The following is a 22219-nucleotide window of genomic DNA, read 5'->3' as shown; positions in this document are numbered from 1 at the left end:
TAGGTCATGCCAGATGCAGCAGGAGTGTAATGACTTCTCAGGCAGAAAGAAATCTTGTCAGAGGCACTGAATAATACAATGTCATTGGAAGGAAAGTCAGCAGGTCTTAATGAACATCATCAGGCTGCAGAGGCTCTGATTACTCAAATAGTGACAGGCAAGATGCAAATTGCTGAGGTAAAGCACTGAGTAGTGGAGCAATTAACTTCGCACACAGTGCCTGTGCTGGGGTTCAAGGCAGGGGAAAGCCCATAAGGCTGGCCTAAGGTGCTGGAGAAGAACACTGGTGCTTGCCTGTGTGCACAGCCAGCACTCACCTTGAACCAGGGCTCTGCGAAACCACACACTCTCCCTCCACACCCTGGAGGCTTTGCTGGAGGAAGCTGAGTCCATCCACGATGCAGAGAAGCTAACTGGACCCAGCTGCAGCAAAAGAGAGAGTTGTGTGAGTGTCTTGGTTTGAAGTGGACAAACTAGTCTGCTCCTTGCTTTAAATTTAAAAGCATTGAAATGTGCAATCCAGCACCACTGCAGTCAACGGGAGTTTTGTCACTTTCAGGATTGAGGCCACAATCTTGGTCATTATCTGAAATTTGGTCTCTTGTAGTAACTCTTGATTGTTAAAAGATTCCAGTCCAAACACATTATCTGCTGTTTAAGGTGTTTTTCAGCAAAATGACGCTGGCAAGAGTGACGCTTATGTAGGTCAGCTACATGGATAGCTGATGGTGGGAAGCAGAACAGGAAACATATCAAAGCATCCCAAAAAGGGAAAAAAGGCAACTTGAGGATAAGCTGCAAAGAACACTTGTGGGGAGACTGATAGTCAAAAGCTCCCTAAGGGACAGCCATCTATGGGGTTTTCTCTACCACTGGAAGGAAAGAAAGCAGAGGAAGGGATCCTCTATGCCTCTTTTGTCCCTGTGTCTCTCATAACCCCAAAATCCTGTTTTATTTGGCTACTACTATGGCAGCTTTACGATATATTTCCCAGAGCATACTTACTAGTACAGAGACATTAAACTAACCTCAGTCTGCATCTCAACTCACAGGGCTCCCTTGCCTAGTCGGCAGCTCACCTTTAGCTAGTAACACTTTTTATCTTCCCTTGAGGTGCTCCAGACTGCAGCAATAACCTGGCTCCTCTTGTCTTGCTATGGTGGTGCTTGTCACAAAGCGAGCTTGGTGTTGGGCTTGAGACTAAGAAGAATGCGGGGAGGAGAGGAACAGAGTTAAATAAGTTCCACTAGTCCCAGTTTCCACAAACATTCCTTTACTCTGGTGAAAGCATATGCAGAGCCTTTTCTGGCCCAGTTTGCCGGTTAGGTTTGGCAGCTCCCCAGTTCCCCTGAGATCGGCATGCATACCACTCATCCTCTGGAAATTCTTCCCCAGCCACAGGGAAACAGGTCACCAGCCAGGAACCAGGCTCCAAACTTGCTGAGTCTCTCTCCGCTGAGGAGGAGCCAGGTGGGTAGCTGAAAAATAAGTTGCTGAGAAAGGAAAAAAAAGTTGTTCAAAGTTCAGAGATTATTTGGGGGGAAATGGGACAATGGAAGGGCAATGCTGCGCTGCAGTGTCCTGCTGGAGACCCAAATGCACAAGGTCTTCTGCAATGCTTGCATGACCCCCTCACCCCCTTGCATGGCACTGGGGAAGCAGAACACTTTGCTTAGGTTTTGCCTAAGTAGTATGAATGAGAGGAAAAGAGGAAGAGAAAGGGAGAGAGAAAAATGTCATAAATATGGAAGAAAAAGATTAAAGCACACATACTTTTAAAATTAGGGTAGCATTCGCCCTCATGTCAGCATGATATGCATCCCCATTTGAACCCACCCCATCTGTCACAGCCGGTCTTCATCTTATCTGTCTGCTTCTCAGGCTCATGTGGTTGCATTTCTTTGGAGCAGACACTGCCTTTTTCTCACATAAGCAGGACTTGTGTTTGCTTCTGGTCCTCACCAGCCTCTCTGCACACCAGGATTTTGAGATACCCCAGTCTGGGCAATTCACCACCAGTCACAGTATAAATGTTAAAGTTACTGCTACTGAATCAGCAACATGTCAAGGTCTCTGTACAACTCCTCCCCTTTTTTTTTTCCTCTCCCTTTTTGCTTTCTAAACTATGATGTATAAAAAAGACTCTTCCCATTGACCAAGAAACAGCCTATTTTATTCCTTGAAGGAATTTATTCCTTGAAACTGCAAGAAATTTGCTCTTTTACAGAGTTATGGGGCTACAGCACTTTGCATTAATAACAGTCAAGCTTTCTCATTAACACCAGTCATAGTACCAGTGCCACAGTTGCACAAGTCTCTGTTTCCTTCTATCAGTACCTAGAAAATTGATCAAGTTCTGCAAGTCCTCAGTTTCCTCCTTGGTTTTCATAACGCTTACAGTCATTACATTACATTTTTGTTTATGCTTGGCTCTAAAGACACACAAAGTAATTATTTATTAAATGCAGATATTATGTCAAGGGAACTGTTTCCGTCTTAAGCCTCGTCTTAAAATAAAAGACATTTAAAGTATGCCTCATTTTTATTTACTGCAATTGTTCATGGCTTGGCACTGAACAAACTCCATTTCCAGTTAAACACTACTTGTAGACATCCTAATATAGTACAACATGTGTTAAGTGTAACCATTCATTTGTCATACTTGCAGCAACCTCTGGTTTTCTGGATTGCTGAGCCAATTTGGCAGAAAGTTTTGGAAGGTAATAAGTCTAATGATAAAAAAATACACTGCTTGTTTTCTTGCTTTCTACCACTAGGGTCTTTAATAAACAGAGCTCAAAGAGGCTGACCTACCTTCACTTGTACTTCACAGAATCACAGAACGTTAGGGATTGGAAGGGACCTCAAAAGATCATCTAGTCCAATCCCCCTGCCGGAGCAGGAACACCTAGATGAGGTTACACAGGAAGGTGTCCAGGTGGGTTTTGAACATCTCCAGAGAAGGAGACTCCACAACCTCTCTGGGCAGCCTGTTCCAGTACTTAGCAAATATAAAGCTTAGTTGGGTCCTCACAAAGATACAAAGATAGAAAAGAACCCAAAGATTTTTCCACACTGGAGTGCCCCATAACAGGAATCAGTTACGGTTAGTTAGGCTCAAGTGGTGAAAAGCAGTGTGTGAAAGCCATACTGAGCTCTCCAGCAGAAGGAGGACAACATCACATCTCTGCTCCCACACAGGATGCGTGGGAGATGCCAGGGCAAAATGAACAGACAGAATTGTGTCTGAGCTTAGCTAGAAGGTCCAAATTTTGATGAGTGGACTATAGATACCAGGTTCCATTGTCAACCATCAAAAACCACTAAAACCAGTTTTCTGGTCCAGGCTTGGAGCTTTTACCTGCATTATCTAACCCTCCTGTCTCCGTCTCTCCCTGTGCCCCTTCTCTCCCTGAAACCAGCCTTGCTGCAGAGGGAAGACAGCATCTGCTTGGCTGAGGACTTGGCAATGCTGCATGTGGCGGATGGAGGGAATCCTCTAGGAACACAGGGAACTAAGAGGGGGATTTAGATGTTTAGCAATGGGGCTGAGAAAGATGAGGCTGTCAAAATCTGGCAATCACGCAGACCGGGGGCTTGTTTTCCCATGGTGTTATATTCCTCATGTTCAAAGCAGGGAAATGCTGTGGGTTCCAGCTGATGAAGGTCTGTCTTTAAATGGTCTACTTCGTAAATAGCTGAGCATACCATAAGAAATTGCATTTCCCTAGAAAGACACTTCTTTTCTAGCCAGAAATTGTATTTAGGGAGCAGGCTGTTGGACATTTGCTGGGAATTTCTGGATGTCCTTCAAACCGTGAATGACTAACTGCATGCGCCACAGACTGTCAATTCAGCACGCATCCGGTTATGTCAGCTCTAATCTCTGTGCATGCTGCTGACAGCCAGTGTGGTCCAGCTGAGGTGAACTCCAGAGCTGAATAGCATGTGCACATATATCCTCCAAAGGAACATATGGAGACAGTTAAACAAAATATCACCATTAATGCAAAGAGCTCAGTTTCTACTTCACAAACTTGTCAGTGAGGTGAAAGTAACCAACTCATCACATGTCTTAAGTACTCTATACCTTTCCCTCCTTTTTACTTACATGATCAAAGATGGAAGCCTATATCACGTTCACCAGGAGCTTTTCACTCCTGGTTGAATTCATGCTTCTAAACAAGACATAAGCTAAAAAAGAAGCAAATGTATCTCCCCTGAAAGGAAGACAATGTATCTCTCTTGTTGCCTCTCTATATGAACGCTGTTAAACCCGAGGCTGGACCTCAGCACTGCCTGAGTGTCTGCCCTTTGAGATGGAAATATGTGCTAGGCCTTCTTACTGCAATTCAACTGGGAGCAGCTACTTGAACATACTTCGGTTTGCTTATCTTTTTTCAAAACCCAGTGCATTTCCTAATGGGTGCTTTTGTTGACAAAGTAGTTCATGCATTATTTAAACAAAGTAGTATATCACCTTTTAAGTGTTCCTTTTGCAGCAAACTGGAGCACTCACCCCAGACTTTCTCTGCAACTCAATACAATGGGTCGCAGCTACTAACCCAGTGTGTCCAAGGAGCTCAGCCATGACAAGCTAGTTTACATTCTGCTTCATCCTTGGTATCTGCGCAGTTATCAGAGGTCAAAACAGAACTTAAAGATTAGTGGGGCTAGCATTTAGAAGTATAAATACAGAGATAAGTAGCCCCTACCTCATTTGTGGCCATGCTAAATGTCAACCTAACTCTGTAAATTATTACTTTGTTATATTATTGTTCTTCAGACAATGATCACCTCTTACGTCTAGGCCAGAGAACAATAATAAAATTCCCCTAATATGACAAAAGGAAAGCATATGAAGACGATATAAAATGAATATCAATTATCTTCATAACTAGATGACCTCTATAAGCTTCCCTGAGAGGATTATCATCACCACTAAGCTGAGGAAGAATTGTCATGCAGAGTTATCACACAATGAACTCTAGTGTTTACAAGGAATAAGTTTCTCTAGGCACAAGACAACAGATGTCAGATTGACCAAAAAACTCTTCATTACTAGCCTATAACAGCAATCCACAGAGTGTACACATGCTGGCAAAAAACTTTTCTAAGTAAGAACATTTAATTATGAAAGCTTCAAAGTGTTTGAATTAGTAAGAAGAAAACCTAAATCCAGGAAACTACAGGTTGAAATTTACAATGTGAATATCACAGCAGCTTATCTGAAGTGTTTATCCACAGTAACAACAGTCTTGACCCACAGAGGGAAGTTAAAGAATAAACTCCCAGGTGGTTTCAGTCAGCAACATGTTAGAGGTTTTAACTGGAAATCAAGTCTTCCTCCCTTTTTCTAAATGTATTCTTCCCAAGTTTAGACCATGACGTTATTAACATTTTTTTCCTTCAACATTTACTTAGACTGTTTTCCAAAAATCTATTTTGCAAGTTCAGCTCACTCCAGGAGAAGAGACTGTATGGTAAGGAAGAATAGCACTGAATAAAATACATGGGACAAATTGCCTGGGTCCTCTTGGACTGTGAGCCATTGAGAGATGGCATCAACAGGGGCAGGAAATGCTGCAGTGAAAAGTGTTGAGTTTTGAATTTCCATCAATTTCAGGAGCAACTGTCAGGACTTTTTGCCTTTCAGGTCCCACTCCTCAGACAATAAGACATTTGAGTTATTTTGCTGTCTGTGAGATTTCTGTAAGCCTGAACCTAACCTTCTCTTCCCATCAATCCCAAGCATGTCCTTCACAGCACAGAGCTCTTTGTGACCTGGCTGCCCGCAGAGCAGCATCCTGGGGCTGGTGGTGCCAGCTCAGGTCATCTGAGGATCTCGTCCACAGTGTCCAGCTGCCTTTAGCAGTTTGCAATACTCAAGGTTCTGGCAGGGCTTTCTGTATTTAATAGTGAATCCAGTTGTATGTCAATCTCAGCTTCCTTTCAGCAGATTGTGAAATCTGAAAGATCTAGGAATATTTAGATTTTAGGCAAGCAAGATCCCATGTGTGTTTGCAGTGCGGGGGAGGCATTTATAAAAATAATTCATTTTGCATTTGTCCTTCAGATTTCTTTGCTGTGTTTCCAGCAATATCACATATATTGTCTTGGCCCACCCTTGTGTCTGCACATTGAAATCCATCAGAATAGATTTTGTGGATGTTTATATTTGAGTTCTATTATTTTTTTTAGTATTATCTTCATGCAGATGCATAAATTAACATAACAGGGCCCAGACATTCATGCAGGTGTAAACTTGACAGAATAGATGCCTTCTCGTGGTGACCCTCACTCACCGCTTCAGGAGATACATATAGTTCCCTTGCCTCTTATCCAGGGTTACATCACAGCTTTTCATGTTCTGCTCAGGTGGTAAAACAGCTGTACCAGTCCAGTTCAGAAACATACTTGAATTCATCTTCAGCTCTGATTACTTTTCCGGACCTGTCTTTATAATCACTACTAGAAAACACGTAGTGTTTTGAAAAGGCATTGCCTCCAGAAATAACACTTTTCCTCACAAAAAAGATCCAGTATCCTCCTACTTTTTGTTTATTGGACAAGGCTGATTTATACACTTTCTCCATACAGCACATATTCATGTCATTACGGAAACCAGCAGCAGGTGCACTGACATTTGGAGCTCAGTGAACAGCTGGAAAGGCAGCTGGGGTTTCCCTGTTTTTGAAGAACAAATGAAATTCCAGAGCACAGGAAGCAGAAAACTGGGGCTTATGTATTTTCCTTCTAACAATTTATTTCAACTCAGATGGGTATTTGAATGAATGGGGAAAGAAATTCAAGTTCTTTCTAATCTGGGGGAGAAGAAATACAAGACTGTATAAGAAATGTAATGTTTTTTTCTCCTAAGTTTCGAGCTGTGATATTGATACTTAGTGAGTTTGAGGGATATTTTGTTGTTTCACATGTATTTCACTATTTGTGGGTGAGCAGTTCATACATGAATAAAATAATAGTTTGTTATTAGTTCAATAGCAGTTCCTAGATCCACCATCAAACACTTGGATTTACTTGCTAGTTGAAACTATTCACAGATGGCTTAAGTGAATAATTCCAGGGTCTCTGTCATTTCTTCTGTTTTCCTTCATCTCAACTAACAGCTCCATCATCTCAGTGGGACAGTTACCATAGGATAATTCAGCACAGGACAATTCAATCAGCAATAACAAAGTCTGTGGTTCAAACTAAACTCTTGATCTCTTTCTTACCATCCAGTCTTGAAATAAATTTTGGTGCCAGTTGAATTTACTCTGCTAAAAGTTCAGGGGGATGTAAGCATAAAAGCGGAAGAAGCATCTGGCAGCTAGTAGTCCTGCAGCCACTGCTAGTGCTCCCGCAGAAGCAATGACTACACTAGTTGAGGTGGCCATCCACAGAAAGGAGCCCATGAACTTGGTATATAGGCATAAGGAAGGGCTTCTGCGTTTCCTAACCAGAACTAATGTCCATCTTTATGCTACCTGAGAACTGAAAACACTACCAAATATCCTAAGAGCTGTTGGACCACACTTGCACTGGGAGTTTCTCACATGTAGTAGAGCTTCTGGTGTAGCAGCTGTGATGGGGAGTGAGGCAGCTAAAATCTACCGCTCTTTTTTTTTTTGTTTGCTTTTTCTCTTCATTCATGACCAGCCAGATCCCTGGCTTGGCTCACAAAGCAGTGTCAGTACAAAGGGAAGGAGGGAGAGCTTGCCTAGGAGAGCAGGCATGCTGGACTGCCCCTTGCAGCTGCAGCTGTGATTAGGTCAGCCTCAGCAAAACCCTAGATACACAGTTGCCTTTGCCTGCCAGGAAAGAAGGGAGCCCAACTGAAAAAGAGAGTACCGATAAATGTAAAAATGTTGTTCTTAACTACTCTGCTCCTCTCCTCCGTGCTCAGTGTCTCAGCATTGTGTAAATACGTACCTGGGTGGTGCAGGGCTCAAGCCTACCCCTTTGTGTTCTGTGATGTTAATACAAAAAGGGCAGAGGACTGGACAGCCAGACTTGGTTTTGAAGGGCTTTCCTTGCAGAGCAGTAATAGCATGATGCATACAGCTCTTGGAGCTGCTGCAGCTCTGTCTTTTCCCCTGAAGCAGAGCTCTGATTTCCATTGCTCTCACTCCATTGTCTTACAGGAGTCTCAACCACTTCCCTTTCCTCCTAGGGTCCTTCCCCATGGCTCAGCACCAAAACACCAATACCCTTTCTTCCCTCTCTCCCTTCCTTCTTTGCTCCTTCTGAGAGAAATTGAAGTAGATTGGATCAACATTATGTCTCCTCACTTGTTCATTTGTAAGAAGCATTTTAAAATGTGTTTAATTAAGATTGCTTTGTGTCTTCCCCTTGCACAAGGGCTCTTGAAGACAAGTTCTCATGAGCAGTGCGAGACAGATAGGGAAGGAGAAGTGATCCTGCAAAGAAGACAGGGATATAAAGGACTGGTTCATTTTCCACCTCTGGCTGAAATTTCCTGCATTACCAATACTGCTTATGGCTTTTGTGTTAGATCTGTAGCACAGGACTGATATTTCCTTTCTTTGTCGCTGCCTTTCACTCATATAGTGTTCATCAAAGCCTATTATCAATTCCTGGTATTATGGCAGTAAACTGAAGGATAACAGTACATTTCACTTAATTCTTCCCTTCAGTATCTCTCTGTGTGTTTTTTCTCTCCATGCCTTCTGTGGCAACTTTACTCCAGCATGTTAAAGGCCTCTTTTGGCTGCCTGCACCTTTTGTTGTGAAATAAATAATTCCAGGTGGGTAACCACTGCTTATGATCAAGGGAAGAATAAATAACACAGCATAGATTGCCCCAGGCTGGGAACAAGTGAAAATGCTGCATAACAGAAATTCCATATGAGAGAATAAATTTTCAGACTATTTTAGTTGGTTGATGCTAGTCATATCTTTGAAACCATTTTACTTAAATCATAAAAGGAAAAAATATCCTCCACCTTTCACAATCACAGGCTCAGATGTACCATTTTCTTCTCTAGCAATATCCATTTCTGTAAACATAAAGTGGTTTTGGTCTTACTAATACACCCTCACGTTTTTTACTCATGCCAAGTAGCTAGAGAGGCTATTACCACAGTAGTTTTATACAGAAGCTCTCTTGCACATTAATCTATTTTACCACTTCTCATGCTACCGATGAAGTGCTACAATATAGGTTGGAGTGGGTTCTGTTTTATGGAACTGAGACACCCTTTCAGAATATGTATATTTCTTTAAAAGGAGATAAATTAGTAAAAGGTAACTTTGAAAAAACTGATTAGGTGATGAACTAAGGAATTTAATACAATCTGTTATTAGTTCTAAATGTTTTAAATTGATTTTATTTTTCTATGAACAGTGTTCCCTGTTGCAAATTTTTGTAGGGGGATGTACTTCCTACATCCTTGTTCACAAAACTGAGATTTTCAAGATGGCGTATTTTTCTATAAACCATTCTTTTTATAACTGAAGAAGAAACAAACGTCTATTCTTGTTTTTAGCCAACAGGCAGGAATAAAGAGAGATCATTGCCACTATTAATTTTAGTCCTAGGAGTTAAGAGAGCAAGGATATGGAGCTGAAAGTAAAAAGAGGCAAATTCTCTTGGTAGCTGCTTTTAAAAATGTGCTAGTTCATGTTGGTTTGTAATTAAAATGTCTTCTCCCTCTCATTGCTGTGTTCTCCTGAGGGGCATTGGGATTTAATCACCTAATAATGGAGATTTAAATGTATTAAAGTTGGAATGCACAAGTCTTTGCATTGCACTTGTTGTCATGGGAGCTACTTATGTGCAATTCCAAATACAAGCTTCAGAAGCTAGCCTATAGCATTGCAGTGGTTTTTGCTTGTCTTTCTAGGTTTTTGCGTATGCTTCACTTATTTTATTCCTCTTATTCTTCCCCCAGCTTCCCACTCTTTCTATTTCTCCTGGGCTAGGGCAAAGTGTTCAGTCATTTGTAAAATAGCAGTTTTGATACAGACAAGCAAAAAGTCAGGAACCATGGATGAGCTATGCCTGAGCATGCTCCATGACAGGGCTGATCAGCCAAAACTCAGGTTCTCACCTGGTAGTGATTGCAGGCCCAGGGCAGTATAAACACCTTGCAGCTGGTGAACACACATCCTTCCCACAGGTCAATACCTCTTCACCCTGAAGGAAACAATGCTTCTGGTATCAAGATCTGCTGCAATCTCAAAGGGCACAAAGATCTGCTCAGGGCAGCAAAATATTTAGTGACTTTGATTGATTGCAGGATTGTAAAGACAGGCATTTCACAGTTAACCTAAGGCAGTAAATTGAGCAGTGAATTGTTACTCTAGCAATGAAGGAACTCAGCATAAGGACTCACCAAAGAGTCATCTGACAGTATATTTTATATGTAAAGAGTTTTATTTCTTCTGGTCTGATTGTAAACACTCATAAGCAAAGTGATCTAAGAGAAATATAAAACAAAAGCCTGTATCAAGGGTATGCAAACTTTGAGTCTTATGTCTTCTTTTCTTCTTCAGTGCGTGGTCAAGGAGAAATGTGAGGCTGACTTCAAAACAAGGTTTCCCATACACTGTTAAAAAAAATTCTCTTGTGAGCATTTCAGGCACTTGCCCTAAGATCCAAAGCAGCAATGACTTCTAGGAACTGCCCAGCAGTGTCTGCAACAAAATAGGTTCAGCCAACCTAGATCACTCAAAATTTTTGTATGGCATTATAATGGCTACTGTATCTGCCTGTATAATCAGCTTGTGGACAGTGTTGAGTTCATCTTCTTTGGCAAATGCTTGAATGCATCTTGAAGAATCATCTTCTTTCAAAGAAGTCAGCGCTAGTAACAAAATCTGTTATCAGGTTATCAACAAATAACCCTTCTTGACAGGAGCTTCTGGGTGTGTTGGGGTCCATTTAGTGCAAATTCTAGGCAGGTTAGAGAAAAATGCCGTGACACAAGGAAAATTTCCAGCTCACTAGTGGAACCAGCATATGTTCTAGCTTGACTAACTTAAAAGTTTGACTAATCTTAAAAGGGTTATGTCTTTGGCCCATGAGGTTGCTTTTTTGACTCTTGCAGAAGCCAGCATAAAAAAAAGGCTGATCCTGGCTATGGATTTTTTTTTATTTGCTTTTCTAGACATATGATGTATAGACTAGGGAAAACCTCACCTCACTGGAGTATGATTCAAATGCTCTGTTTCTCAGGGCTTGTTATAGGACAGAACAAAAGAACCCAATAGTCAATAATTTTATAAAATGTATTTTACATACTTTACCATGCCTTCATGAACAATAACCTATAAAGATTTACATTTTCATTTCTTTAATTTAGGGGTGCAGTATGCATGTTTCTTTACATGCACAAATGCACTCACAGCACTGAACAACTATTTTGTAATAAACATTTTATTCCCTGCTTTACCAATAACATAAAGCCAAATATGGAAAAATTGCTGCCATTATAATTTGGGATGCATTAATTTCTTTCTATTGAGGTTTAAGAGTCCCAACTTCAAAAGCTTTGGGCAGGAAACAGAAACTCTTTCTGTGAGGGATCAAGATGGATGTACTGCTGAGCTTGTAGTAGTTTCTCACTACTAAAGGGTGGTTTTGAGCTTGCAATGAAAAGATGGTTGTGGTGGTCTGAGAAGATTTGGTTTTAAAGGAGTTTCAGAGTTTTGCTTTACATTTTTAGGTCCATCACTGAACAGGAACTGCTGCTGCCTGTGCAACGGCTCCCTGCCTTGCTCTCCCAGAAATAGGGAGCTGGTTCCAGGGAACCAGTGATGCCCAAAGAAATTATTTTCATGAGTTTCTTTAGAGCCAGGCCCTTGTAATCTGAGACAGGAGGACACGACTGGCAGCCTGTTGACTGAATTTGGCTTACAGGGCAATTCCAGCTGATACACCAGCAGGCAACTCTTCTTTGCTTTGCTTCTGGGAAGTCAGGAGTTTTGGCCCATAAGTCTTTCTTCCTTTGCTCCTCTGCTCCTCCTGTCCTTCACGAAAGAGGTGACACTGAAGCAATAATGTAGTCCTTTTCCATGCCCTTAAAATCAATCAGAATAATTCCTACTGAGTCATAAACCCAGTTAAACTGTACTCGTGTCCTGGAACCCTGGGGAACTGTACATGCTTTAGGGTGATGGCCTGCACAGGGCCTGATTCATGCTTTTGGCTTCATAACTTTTTGCAGGAGGAGAAGAAGAGGGCATCAAAGGGGAACAAATAATTGAGTACTGCAGCTATGCTCTGTACTTAATGAGTAAACACATCACAGGCAGCAATTGGCAAATCATGAGCGGAAGTGTGGACTGGAAAGTAAAACTAGACATCTGTACCCTCACCAGTGAAACCGCATGGAAAACCTGGGAGAAGATCATCAATGTTTACCACGTGGCTAATGAGGTCCAGAAAATTCTGACACAGTTATTAAAAAGGATGAAAGCATATTTGAAATAAAGCTATTGTCAGTCTCAGATGTGACACTACATTTAAACCATGAAGAAATTTCTAAGCTGTCATGAGCTACATAGTTAGAAGCAGGCCAATGAGTTGGAAAACAGATGAAGATTTTGTTTAAAAGTCCTTAAGGAGAAGTGGAGTTGAGTTAACAGAGCTGTAGGAGACTGGACAGACTCTGACAGTGAGCAGTGCAGAAAGCAGAGACTCTGGCATTATGTTTTGTGGTTTTGTTTTTTTATTTTACTGTGAGGGTGACAGAGCACTGGAACAGGCTGCCCGGGGAGGTTGTGGAGTCTCCTTCTCTGGAGACATTCAAGGCCAACCTGGATGCGTTCCTGTGTGACCTGGTCTAGGTGATCCTGCTCTGGCAGGGGGGTTGGACTAGATGATCTTTCGAGGTCCCTTCCAACTCCTGAGATTCTGTGATTCTGTGATTTTGATGGCCACTTTTAGCCACCCTTAGGACTAGACCCATCTTCAGGCACAAGTAGTGGTGCGTGCCAGGGCACAGGATGAGGCCATTCAGGGTTGGGCAGGTGGGCTGGGAGCAGGTGGCTGCACTCAGGCACATTGCTCCCATCCACCTCCAGCCCCAAGGCCTCAGTGGGCAGTAAGGGAGATAAGAGGAGGAGGCACTCTTAAAGCCCCTCTGAAGAAATTATTTGGAAGAGGATGAGCCTGGTAGTACACAGATGTGTAATGGAAAATGTTTTCAATAAGGATAATCAAAACCTTATTTTTCCTACCTCGTCTCTGTAGATCATAAGCTTTTTGTTATGTGACTGTTCGTTCTTAGGACAGAAGCACCCACATCTCAGTTGGAGCTGTCTCGACACATTTGTAAGAAAAGTAAAAACAATAAATCAATAGGAGTGTCTCCACTGACTTCAGAGATTGCTGGGTGGGCTTTCTCTGTCAATACTGATTAGGGATTTCTCCTCCTCAGACATATACAGCTGCTACCATTGAAACAAATCTGTTTGATGGCTGCAACATCACCATAAAATGACATACATTGCTATGCATTTTTGTCTGAAATAATTGCTTGATAGCTTTACAGGGAACTCCCTCAGGGAAGAAAATAGTAAAGAGATGGCAAGTCACAGTAATAGTCCTCTGCTGTTCTTTGATACAGCCCAGCTAACTCATGTCAGAGATGGAAGTAAATGCAGAAAGAAGTAAAATCAGTAGAAAAGTTTCAAGTGGAATTTGTAATCACTAAATGAAGAAACTGGCTGCAAATCTTAATCTGTCTCAGCTTTTGTGCTTAACTTACACGTATGTTAAGTCAGTGTAATGAAGATCAGAGAGTGCTTGCTGTAAATGCTCTTACAATCTTGAGAAACTTAGGAATTCACGGAGAGGACTGTGTAGGGAGTGATGGTGGAAGGATCTAACTACTGTGCAGGAAGAGAAAGAAAGGGAAGGACTGAAATAAAATGTGGATCAGGACAATCAGATCACCATGACAAATACAAATGAGCTTCGAAAGAGTTCCTGAGTAGAGTCTCTAAGAAACATAACAAAGTTTGATATGTTTTGGGAAAAAGATAATGAGATCAGGGAGTCAGTGCCAGTCTGATCTCTACAGAGGATGATATGCTTCTGATATACATACAAAGTCCTTTCTCACAACCTAGCAGCTCAGGCTTTTATCCCTCTGAATCTCCTAATCTAATCTATGTCATCCTGGAAAATGCTGGGTAGAAAAACCAAGATGCTTTCTGAGTTGTTACCCATGATTCAGCAGGTGGGTCAGTACTAAATCAATAATATGGCATTCATTTTTGTGCAAGTCCTTCAGTGAGGGTTTTCTGGGTGAGTGATGATGGGCTGAATCTGATGACTCCTAGCTCAGACCCATGGTAGGAATCTGCACTTGGCCTGAAAGCTAAAACCTATCGATGTGGTGACAATAACCATGACAGCACTGAAGCAAGATGCCACAGACACCTTTTCCATGGCTCAGGGAATATTTGAGATATAAACCATCTGCATATGTAGAGGTACTCTGCTCTGAGTCTGTTTCCACTGAAAGGGCATCTAAAAGAGATAAAAATGAATCGTCATCATTATGGACTGGATTTCTGCCAGCTGCTTAGTAATTAGAGTTTTAATTGCCTGGTAATAAAAGTTTTAATTACTCAGCAATTAGTTCTTGAAGTTTCAAGTGCTTCCCATGCACTCAATTGCATTCTTCAATTGCCTAGAGCAAAAGATGGAGTAGCTCCAGTGTGTCTCAGCAAAGCTCTGAGTGAGAGGGATGAACATCAGTGATGGAGCAGCAGCAGAAAATAGCCAGCTGTAGCCAGGCAAATACTCTCGCATAGCAGAATGCGCAGGCAGCTTGTGACCCTTCCCAAACTCACCATGTCCTCGGCTGGGCCAGACAAGATGCTCAAGTGGTTAAAGGTATTGTGCTGGGGAAAGCCCGCTGCAGGGACCAAGTCCTTTTCAACATCTCCATTCTTTTACTTGGTGCATTCATTCCTATAGGCTTTCAGTCACATACCCTGCAAGTACTATTCAGTTATTTAAACAAGTTTTAATCTAAACTTACATGGATCTTCTAGAAGCACTTAGCTCTGTAGGTCTTACCAAAATGCCCGATAGCCATTACTACGGGATGCATTTACAGTTAATAGTATCCAGCTGCAGTATGTCTATTGCAAGTCAACAAACTACTTTAGCTATACTATATTCCCTAGCTGATTCAAGGCCAAAATACCTTTTGCTCTGTCAAGCATGAATTACTTCATACCTGCTATTATCCCAATTAATTTTCCTTATGCCAGATAGTAAAGGTCCTAATTAACTAAATCTCTGAGGGCCTGGTTTCTTTCTCCTTGTGTTACTAGAACTTGAATATCATTAACAAGTCAAACTTCAACAAAGTCAACAGTTGGCAACAGCCCAGAAAACAGAACTGCATTTAGGCTACAGAGTCTAGAAGTAACTGCATATTTGTGATCTGCTTGGATAATCAAAATAAACGAATTGTCTGAGGAATCATGTAGTCAGGGAGCAGGGATAACTTTTCCATAAAAGAATTTCAGTTGCTCCAGAATTATTTTTTTTGCGTACTCAGCAAAGAGAGCTTTCAATTATGATCAGGTTTTCTATGGCAGCATGCAAAATCTATCACAAGAACTTAGGCAAAACCAGAAAAAATTGATCTAGTAAAAATATTTCATGGAAAAAAAGTCTTGTAGAGAGAGAGGGTGGGATGAAATTTAAAAAAAAAATCAAAATAAGCTGCATGTTCTATTAAATGTTACTCATAATTGTAGAACTCTAAATTTTGAGAGGTGAATCATAATAACTTTCAAAAGGTTATTTCCTTTTTTTAATTGCTTTCCAAACGTATCTATTTTTAAACAGCAGTTAAAGTTGAGAAGTGAAGTTTATGAGGAAATGCACCAATAATCACATAAACACAGTTTAAAAAAAAATCTCCTTTTCCCCAGTATTAGACAAATCTAACAAATCCAAACTATCATTACTTAAACATCAACATCTAAATCATATACACATAACATTAAACAAAACAGTGTTTTTCCCCTGTACTCTGAAAGGAACTTAAAACTTTCAATAATACTTATTTAGAAACATAGAATCATAGAATCATTTGGTTGGAAAAGACCTTTAAGGTCATCGAGTCCAACCATAACCTGTCCACTACTAAACCATGTCTCTAAGCACCTCATCTACCCATCTTTTAAATACTTCCAGGGATGGTGACACTACCACTTCCCTGGGCAGGCTGTTCCAATGCCTGATAACCATTCAGTGAAGAATTTTTTCCTAATAACCAATCTAAACCTCCCCTGGCACAACTTGAGGACATTTCCTCCCATCCTATCGCTTGTTACTTGGGAGAGGAGGCCAACCCTCACCTCACTACAACCTCCTTTCAAGTAGCAGTAGAGAGCACTAAGGTCTCCCCTCAGTCTCCTTTTCTCCAGGTTAAGCAACCCTAACTCCCTCAGCTGCTCTTCATGAGACTTGTGCTCCAGATCCCTCATCAGCTTTGTTGCCCTTCTCTGAACACACTGCAGTGCCTCAATGTCCTTTTTGTAGTGAGAGGCCCAAAACTGAACATTGTATTCAAGGTGTGGCCTCACCAGTGCCGAGTACAGCGGAAGAATCACTTCCTTAGTCCTGCTGGCCACTCTAATTCTCATACAAGCTAGCATGCTGTAGGCCTTCTTGGCCACCTGTGCACACTGCTGGCTCATGTTCAGTCACTGTCAACCAGAACCCCCAGATCCCTCTCTGCCTGGAAGCTTTCCAGCCACTCATCCTCAAGCCTGTAGTGTTGCATAGGGTTGTTGTGACTCAAGTGCAGGACCCAGCACTTGGCTGATTAGTAACCTAGTTAGTAGCTCAAAGCATTTAGGTGGTCTGTGATGTAGCATCAGATGTTTTCTATCCTCCAGACTGCAGAGGTCATTGCTTCCACAAATGTTATACCTCACTGGGGTGCTGAGTTCAGGGGCCAGACATATGTTTTTCGTCTCATTTCCCTGACACAATATCTGTAGTACACTTCACAGTGATAAATAAATACCTGATCATGGCAGACTTTGTTTTTTTCTAGCTATGAAACTCAGAAGTATTAAAATCATAACTTATTTGGAATCACCTTATTGAATGTAGCTGTTTTGTCTAAGCTGGTAACAAGTTCAATGAATAGACATTGTAATTTGCAAATGGTAAGTCACTCCTTCCAGACATATATGTCCAGGACACATGAGGTGATCTGCACTCTTCTATCGACTAAGGAGAGATCAACTTTTAGACAGCTGAAACTAGGAGACTTGTAGAGTCTTAGAAGTGTAGAAGTAGGAGAATGACCTGAAAAAGCTAGGCTGTGTTGAGGGTCAGTATTGATTTCCACTTCAGACCCAGGAGAAGAACGTGTATTTCAGGCAACGTTGTTGATGCAGTTATCTTTATTATTCCTTACACCGTGGCTGCACCTCAAAGTCCCAGGGCTGGATTATAAATCACTCTGTGTTAGACACTGTATAGATACAGGACAAACAGCTAACCTCCTTCCATAGCAGATTATAGTCAATGCAGTCTACGTCACCCATTTTATTTACAATAAGTCACACTATACAGTAAATCTTTGCAACAGGCCGTTATTTTGTTGAATCTACATTGAAAAGTGCTTTCTCTTTTCAGTGTTTGCCACTCTATGGAACCTCTTTTTTTCCATTATTATTTTCCAGCTATGCTTTTCCCAGCTGCTCAGAGAGTCAAGAGGTCCTCAGCTGCCTTCCTTAACCCAGTGCTACAAAACTCGCTGGAAGATGTCGTCCTGCTTTATGAGGTTCAGTATATGGGAGCAGATGGTACCTTAAACCCTAACCAATACTGTGGTTACTGTCCATATTGGAGTTATCCATTATCTGTCTTCATGCCACTTTTACTTATCCCAGCATTAAATCCCTTGCTGACTATGTAATAGCTCACCAGAAGGGTGGGAACAGACATATACATGACAAATTCAGCACTTTCAGCACTTAAGCAGGCAGCAGTTGACTGCAGTACCTCAAATGTGGGTTCTAGCTCACTGAAAGGCAAAGTGTAAAAGACAGCAAATGGCTTTCCACTGAAAGAAACTATCTTCCAGAACAGTTACGTATTAACCACAAAATGCATTTAAATACTTTCGTCTAAATTTAAATACTTTGGTCTAAGTCTCAGTCCCAAATTATTTGTTCATATCATTAAAGCCACAATTATCAGCCATTGCAAAGTAATCCCAAAGGCATTACTCTCTCACTTCAAAATTATTCAGGTTCCCTCTTTCACAGCAGTGGAGACTGCAGATGTAACACACAGCCTGGAACAATGAGATATGGTTAGCTGAGGGAAAGTGGCCCACCTGAAGAATGTGCATGGGTCAAATCTATCTATCCCAGCTGCTTAAGAAAGTGGGATTGGATGCCCAAACAGGAGAGATGGGCTGGGAAGCCACTGCTGTGCTCTCTCACACAGAGACAGGGAAGGATAAGTGGCCCTTCCAAGCTGTGCTGCTGTCTCAACCTCTCTAATCCCTATATGACACCAGCAGCAACCCTTGTCCATTTTGTAAAACAGAAGACTACATGCTTTTTCCTTTTCCTCTCTCCTTTCCCCATAGCCTTTCTCTAATTTTCCCAGGTATGTAACACAAGAGTCCAGAGATCACAGAGACTTTCTGGTCTGCCCCACCTCTAGCCAGTGCAATGAGAGTTTTGTCTGCATCTAACCTAAAGTAAATACCTAAAGACATGTTGCTAATTCACATTTACTTTGCTTAGAGTCTCTTGGAGAAGATAAATATCTTTCTGTGTTCTGATTTTGTACCAGTTTCTTTTAGCTGAGCTTGACATTGACAAAGGTCAGAGGATCTCCATCAAAGATGAGGAACTAGCTTCATTGAGAAAGGCTGCTGAGTTTGACACAATCTGCAATGAGATTATCCCCAAGAGCATCACAGAGATCCGCAGGCTGAGTAGCAGGCTGTCTTCCTATCCACGGGTCCTCAAGAAAGAAGACTTTGAAAGGACAGTGTTGACAATGGTCTACACGGCCTACAGGGCTGCTCAGTCTCAGGGGTACCAGAAAGACGCTTGGGCTCAATCCTTTGTCAATCTTTACAAAGCCTTGAAGCACGACTTGATGTTCCCATACCACAAAGTGCCATCATAGTGGGACATGCAATAGCAACTCAGCCACCTCTTCTGGGTGATAAGGGACACATGTAGCACGTCCACCACTTTATTCGGTAGTTTAATAGCCTGCTTCATGAACATTTTTTTTGTTTTCTAGCTCCCTCTTGTGGAATTCACTTTCTAGTTCCATGTTAAATGGGGAAAAATGTTATCTTCAGTACTGGGAATTTGGTTTGGTTTTTGTTTTGTTTTGTTGTTTTTTGTTGTGGTTTTTTTTTCTGGCTTGGAGGCACATTCTGTGGTAGGCATAAAAGGGAATCTGGTGTACACCCCAGACAGATACGTCCTTGTTTCGTTCTGTGGGTTTCCTATAAACAATACGTTAAGTACATATACAAATACATAAGTAAACACATAAGTACATACACATACCTATGTGTATGTACGGGACAATGCTGCTTTCTTAGGTGAGGAAAAAAGTTAATATTTTGTCTGGCCAGTAAAAAGAAACATTATAAAGAGATGCAAAGGCCCTCTGTAAAAGGAAGAGAATTCATAACTGTCAGCCTTCAAAAATTATGCCAAACATAATCATTCCAGATATTCTTGTAAATAAGCATTGTCTGATTCATTTCATTTGGCTGAGCCAGTTTTTAATTGCAATAACATTTGCAGAAGACAAATGGCATTGTGAACACCAGCAGCAAACAATGCCTGTGAACATATTCCCCGCTTCCCAGAGCTGCCTTCCCAAAGAGTCTACAATGATTCTTTCATTATTTGCACATGTCTCTGCTTCTGCTCCTTATTATTTTTTAAGGGAACATGGATTTGTCCTCAGCAAAGACAAGAAAAAAGCTGTGTTTAATTTAATGGTGACACATTTTTCCTGGTTCTATCATTTGAATGTAGGTGATCTAAACCTGTGCTTTAGAATCCCCTTGAAGCAAGGGAGAAAGGTGCATTAAAACATACCTGGTGCTGAATTTAGCAGCGTGGCTAATTTCTGATGTTAAATTATATATTCACTTGTTTATACATGTGTGTATGTTCATGCATGTGTGTGCACATAAGTGACTATGTGGCAGAATCCTAAATTGTTCAGTCAGAAAATTATTGTGTCTGACCACCTAGCAGAAAAAGCCATTCACCAATCTAGTGGTGGGAATTAAGACTTTGGGAGCAGTGGAGAAGCAGTACTTGTTTACAGCAAAAATTATTTGTAGAAATAGTGCAACTGATTATTACAAATTAAAAAGAAATCACAGACAGAAGAAGGAGATATATTTTGTCAGACAGATGACTAGCAATGAAAAACCCAAACTCTTCTAAACTAAATCCCCTAATTTTGTGAAGAAGTTACACGAAATCTGTTTCTCTGTTGATATTAGGGGTGCTTTTACTTCCAGAACATGGGAAAACAACTGAACATTTATTTTATCCTTTCATACCAGCACTATCTCTCTATTTGCATAGTATCTTAGCAGATGGGCCCAAACTACAAATCCCTGAGGCTGCAAAGGAGAATTGAGGATTCCAGCCTCAATTCTGAATCATATTTAGCTGCTTTTGCATCATCTGAGCAAAAGGAGTGAACTCTTCTGTTAACATGGATAATCCAAAGACTTGAGCTGAAAAAAATCCATCCAGCACCATCTTATTGCAGCAAGCAGCAAACAGCTGCACACTGGGTTTGGCAGTCACCCATGGGAATGTGGAACCACAGCAGCATTAAGGTCAGAATGGCAATGACATAAGCAACTGGACAAAGGGCTTATAAAAGATAGTCAGTCCTGTTTGCCCCAGCAGTTTCTGTATATGTATGCATGAGTGTGCATGTTTGCATTTAGACACACATAAATGTAGGTGCACTTTTATACCTGAAGATCTTCACTGGCCATCTTCAAAGCCAGGCTGGTATATGACAAAGGGAACTGAACCTGTGGGCCATGAGTACCTCAGCACCCACAAAGCAGCCTTGTGCTATAGTCCACGTGACCTTTAAGTCTTTAGCATAAAGACTGATGACCTGTTTGTGTTTTGTTCCCACACCATGCTTTATAAACACATGGAGCATACTCCTGCCTTTCCAGTTCTTCCTCTTGGCTCCCTGAAGCACTGCTTCCCAGAAGAGCCTTGAGCCAGGGCAATTAATAAATCCCTTACAGCCAGTGACTCCAAGTCTGCAAAGATAAAAAGGAAGAACACCATGTCAAGTATTAATTGCTAGCAATCGCTTTCCAGAGAAATACTTCCCAGTCACTCTTCTCACCCCACAACAGGACTGTCCAGCAGTCAGTTTACTCATCAGTAAGTATCCCACAGAAAAGAATTACAGATAATTTTGAATATCCAGTAATTCCCTATGGCATACATACCTAACAAATTGGTAATTGAAATCCTTGCCCCCTCAACAGAAAATAATTTTGCATTTGTTTCCCTCCTCCCATTACTGTGTGTAGTGTAGGAAAAAAAGATTTATTCCTTGGGAATGTGCTTGGCCTGCCCAGGTTAATTTAACAGAGAACTGTCAATGTAATAATAAAAATATTCTACATAAAACTAATTGGGTTGCATTGTACTGATTTCAGCAGCAGATTTATAATTTAGCAACTTGCAGCTTGATTACTTGGTTGTCTCAGACTGCAAAACTGTTCAATTGGAGCAATGGTACAGGAGAGAAGAGGGAATGGCCCTTCCCTCTGATGGGCAGGAGGAGGTAATAAGTAGGAAGGAGAGTGCCTTCTTTTCCCAGAGTTCAAGTGGGAAAGAGCAGTCTGCCTCAGGGCAGCTCTTTGGATTTGGGGCCTTTCCCCTCCTTCAATATTGCTCAAGATGCAGGCGTAGGTTGCCTGCTCCCTAGATCAGTTTGCATCTCAGCACTTCAGACTGAGTCATTTCTATAGACAGTCCTTCTTTTGCAGGGTGAAGAGCCATTGCCTTTAAATGGCACCTTTTATCTACCCTTTGACCTTACAGACCATAAAAAAAATAAAAAATAGGCATAGGCTTTTTTATTTAAAATAAAATGTTTTCACATTTTTTAGTATTTTAGACATTATTTTAGCTTCTCTGAAACAACTGTCAA

At 41.3% G+C, this 22219-nt stretch overlaps 1 protein-coding gene across 1 annotated transcript in view; it reads left to right on the top strand.

Annotated features, from left to right (window-relative positions):
* FAM180A (family with sequence similarity 180, member A) overlaps positions 1–19238 on the top strand; it is a 26184-nt gene extending 6946 nt beyond the window's left edge. Inside the window, exons 2-3 of the mRNA XM_010178757.1 lie at positions 17701–17801; positions 18827–19238. Coding sequence (XP_010177059.1) covers positions 17701–17801; positions 18827–19168 — 443 coding nt within the window. The 3' untranslated portion in view covers positions 19169–19238. The remainder of the gene's footprint in view (positions 1–17700; positions 17802–18826) is intronic.
* Positions 19239–22219: the final 2981 nt, after the last annotated feature.

Source organism: Mesitornis unicolor, unplaced genomic scaffold, assembly GCF_000695765.1.
Source record: "Mesitornis unicolor isolate BGI_N332 unplaced genomic scaffold, ASM69576v1 scaffold26772, whole genome shotgun sequence".
Classification (NCBI taxonomy): domain Eukaryota; kingdom Metazoa; phylum Chordata; class Aves; order Mesitornithiformes; family Mesitornithidae; genus Mesitornis; species Mesitornis unicolor.
This window is presented reverse-complemented; position numbering and strand designations above follow the sequence as displayed.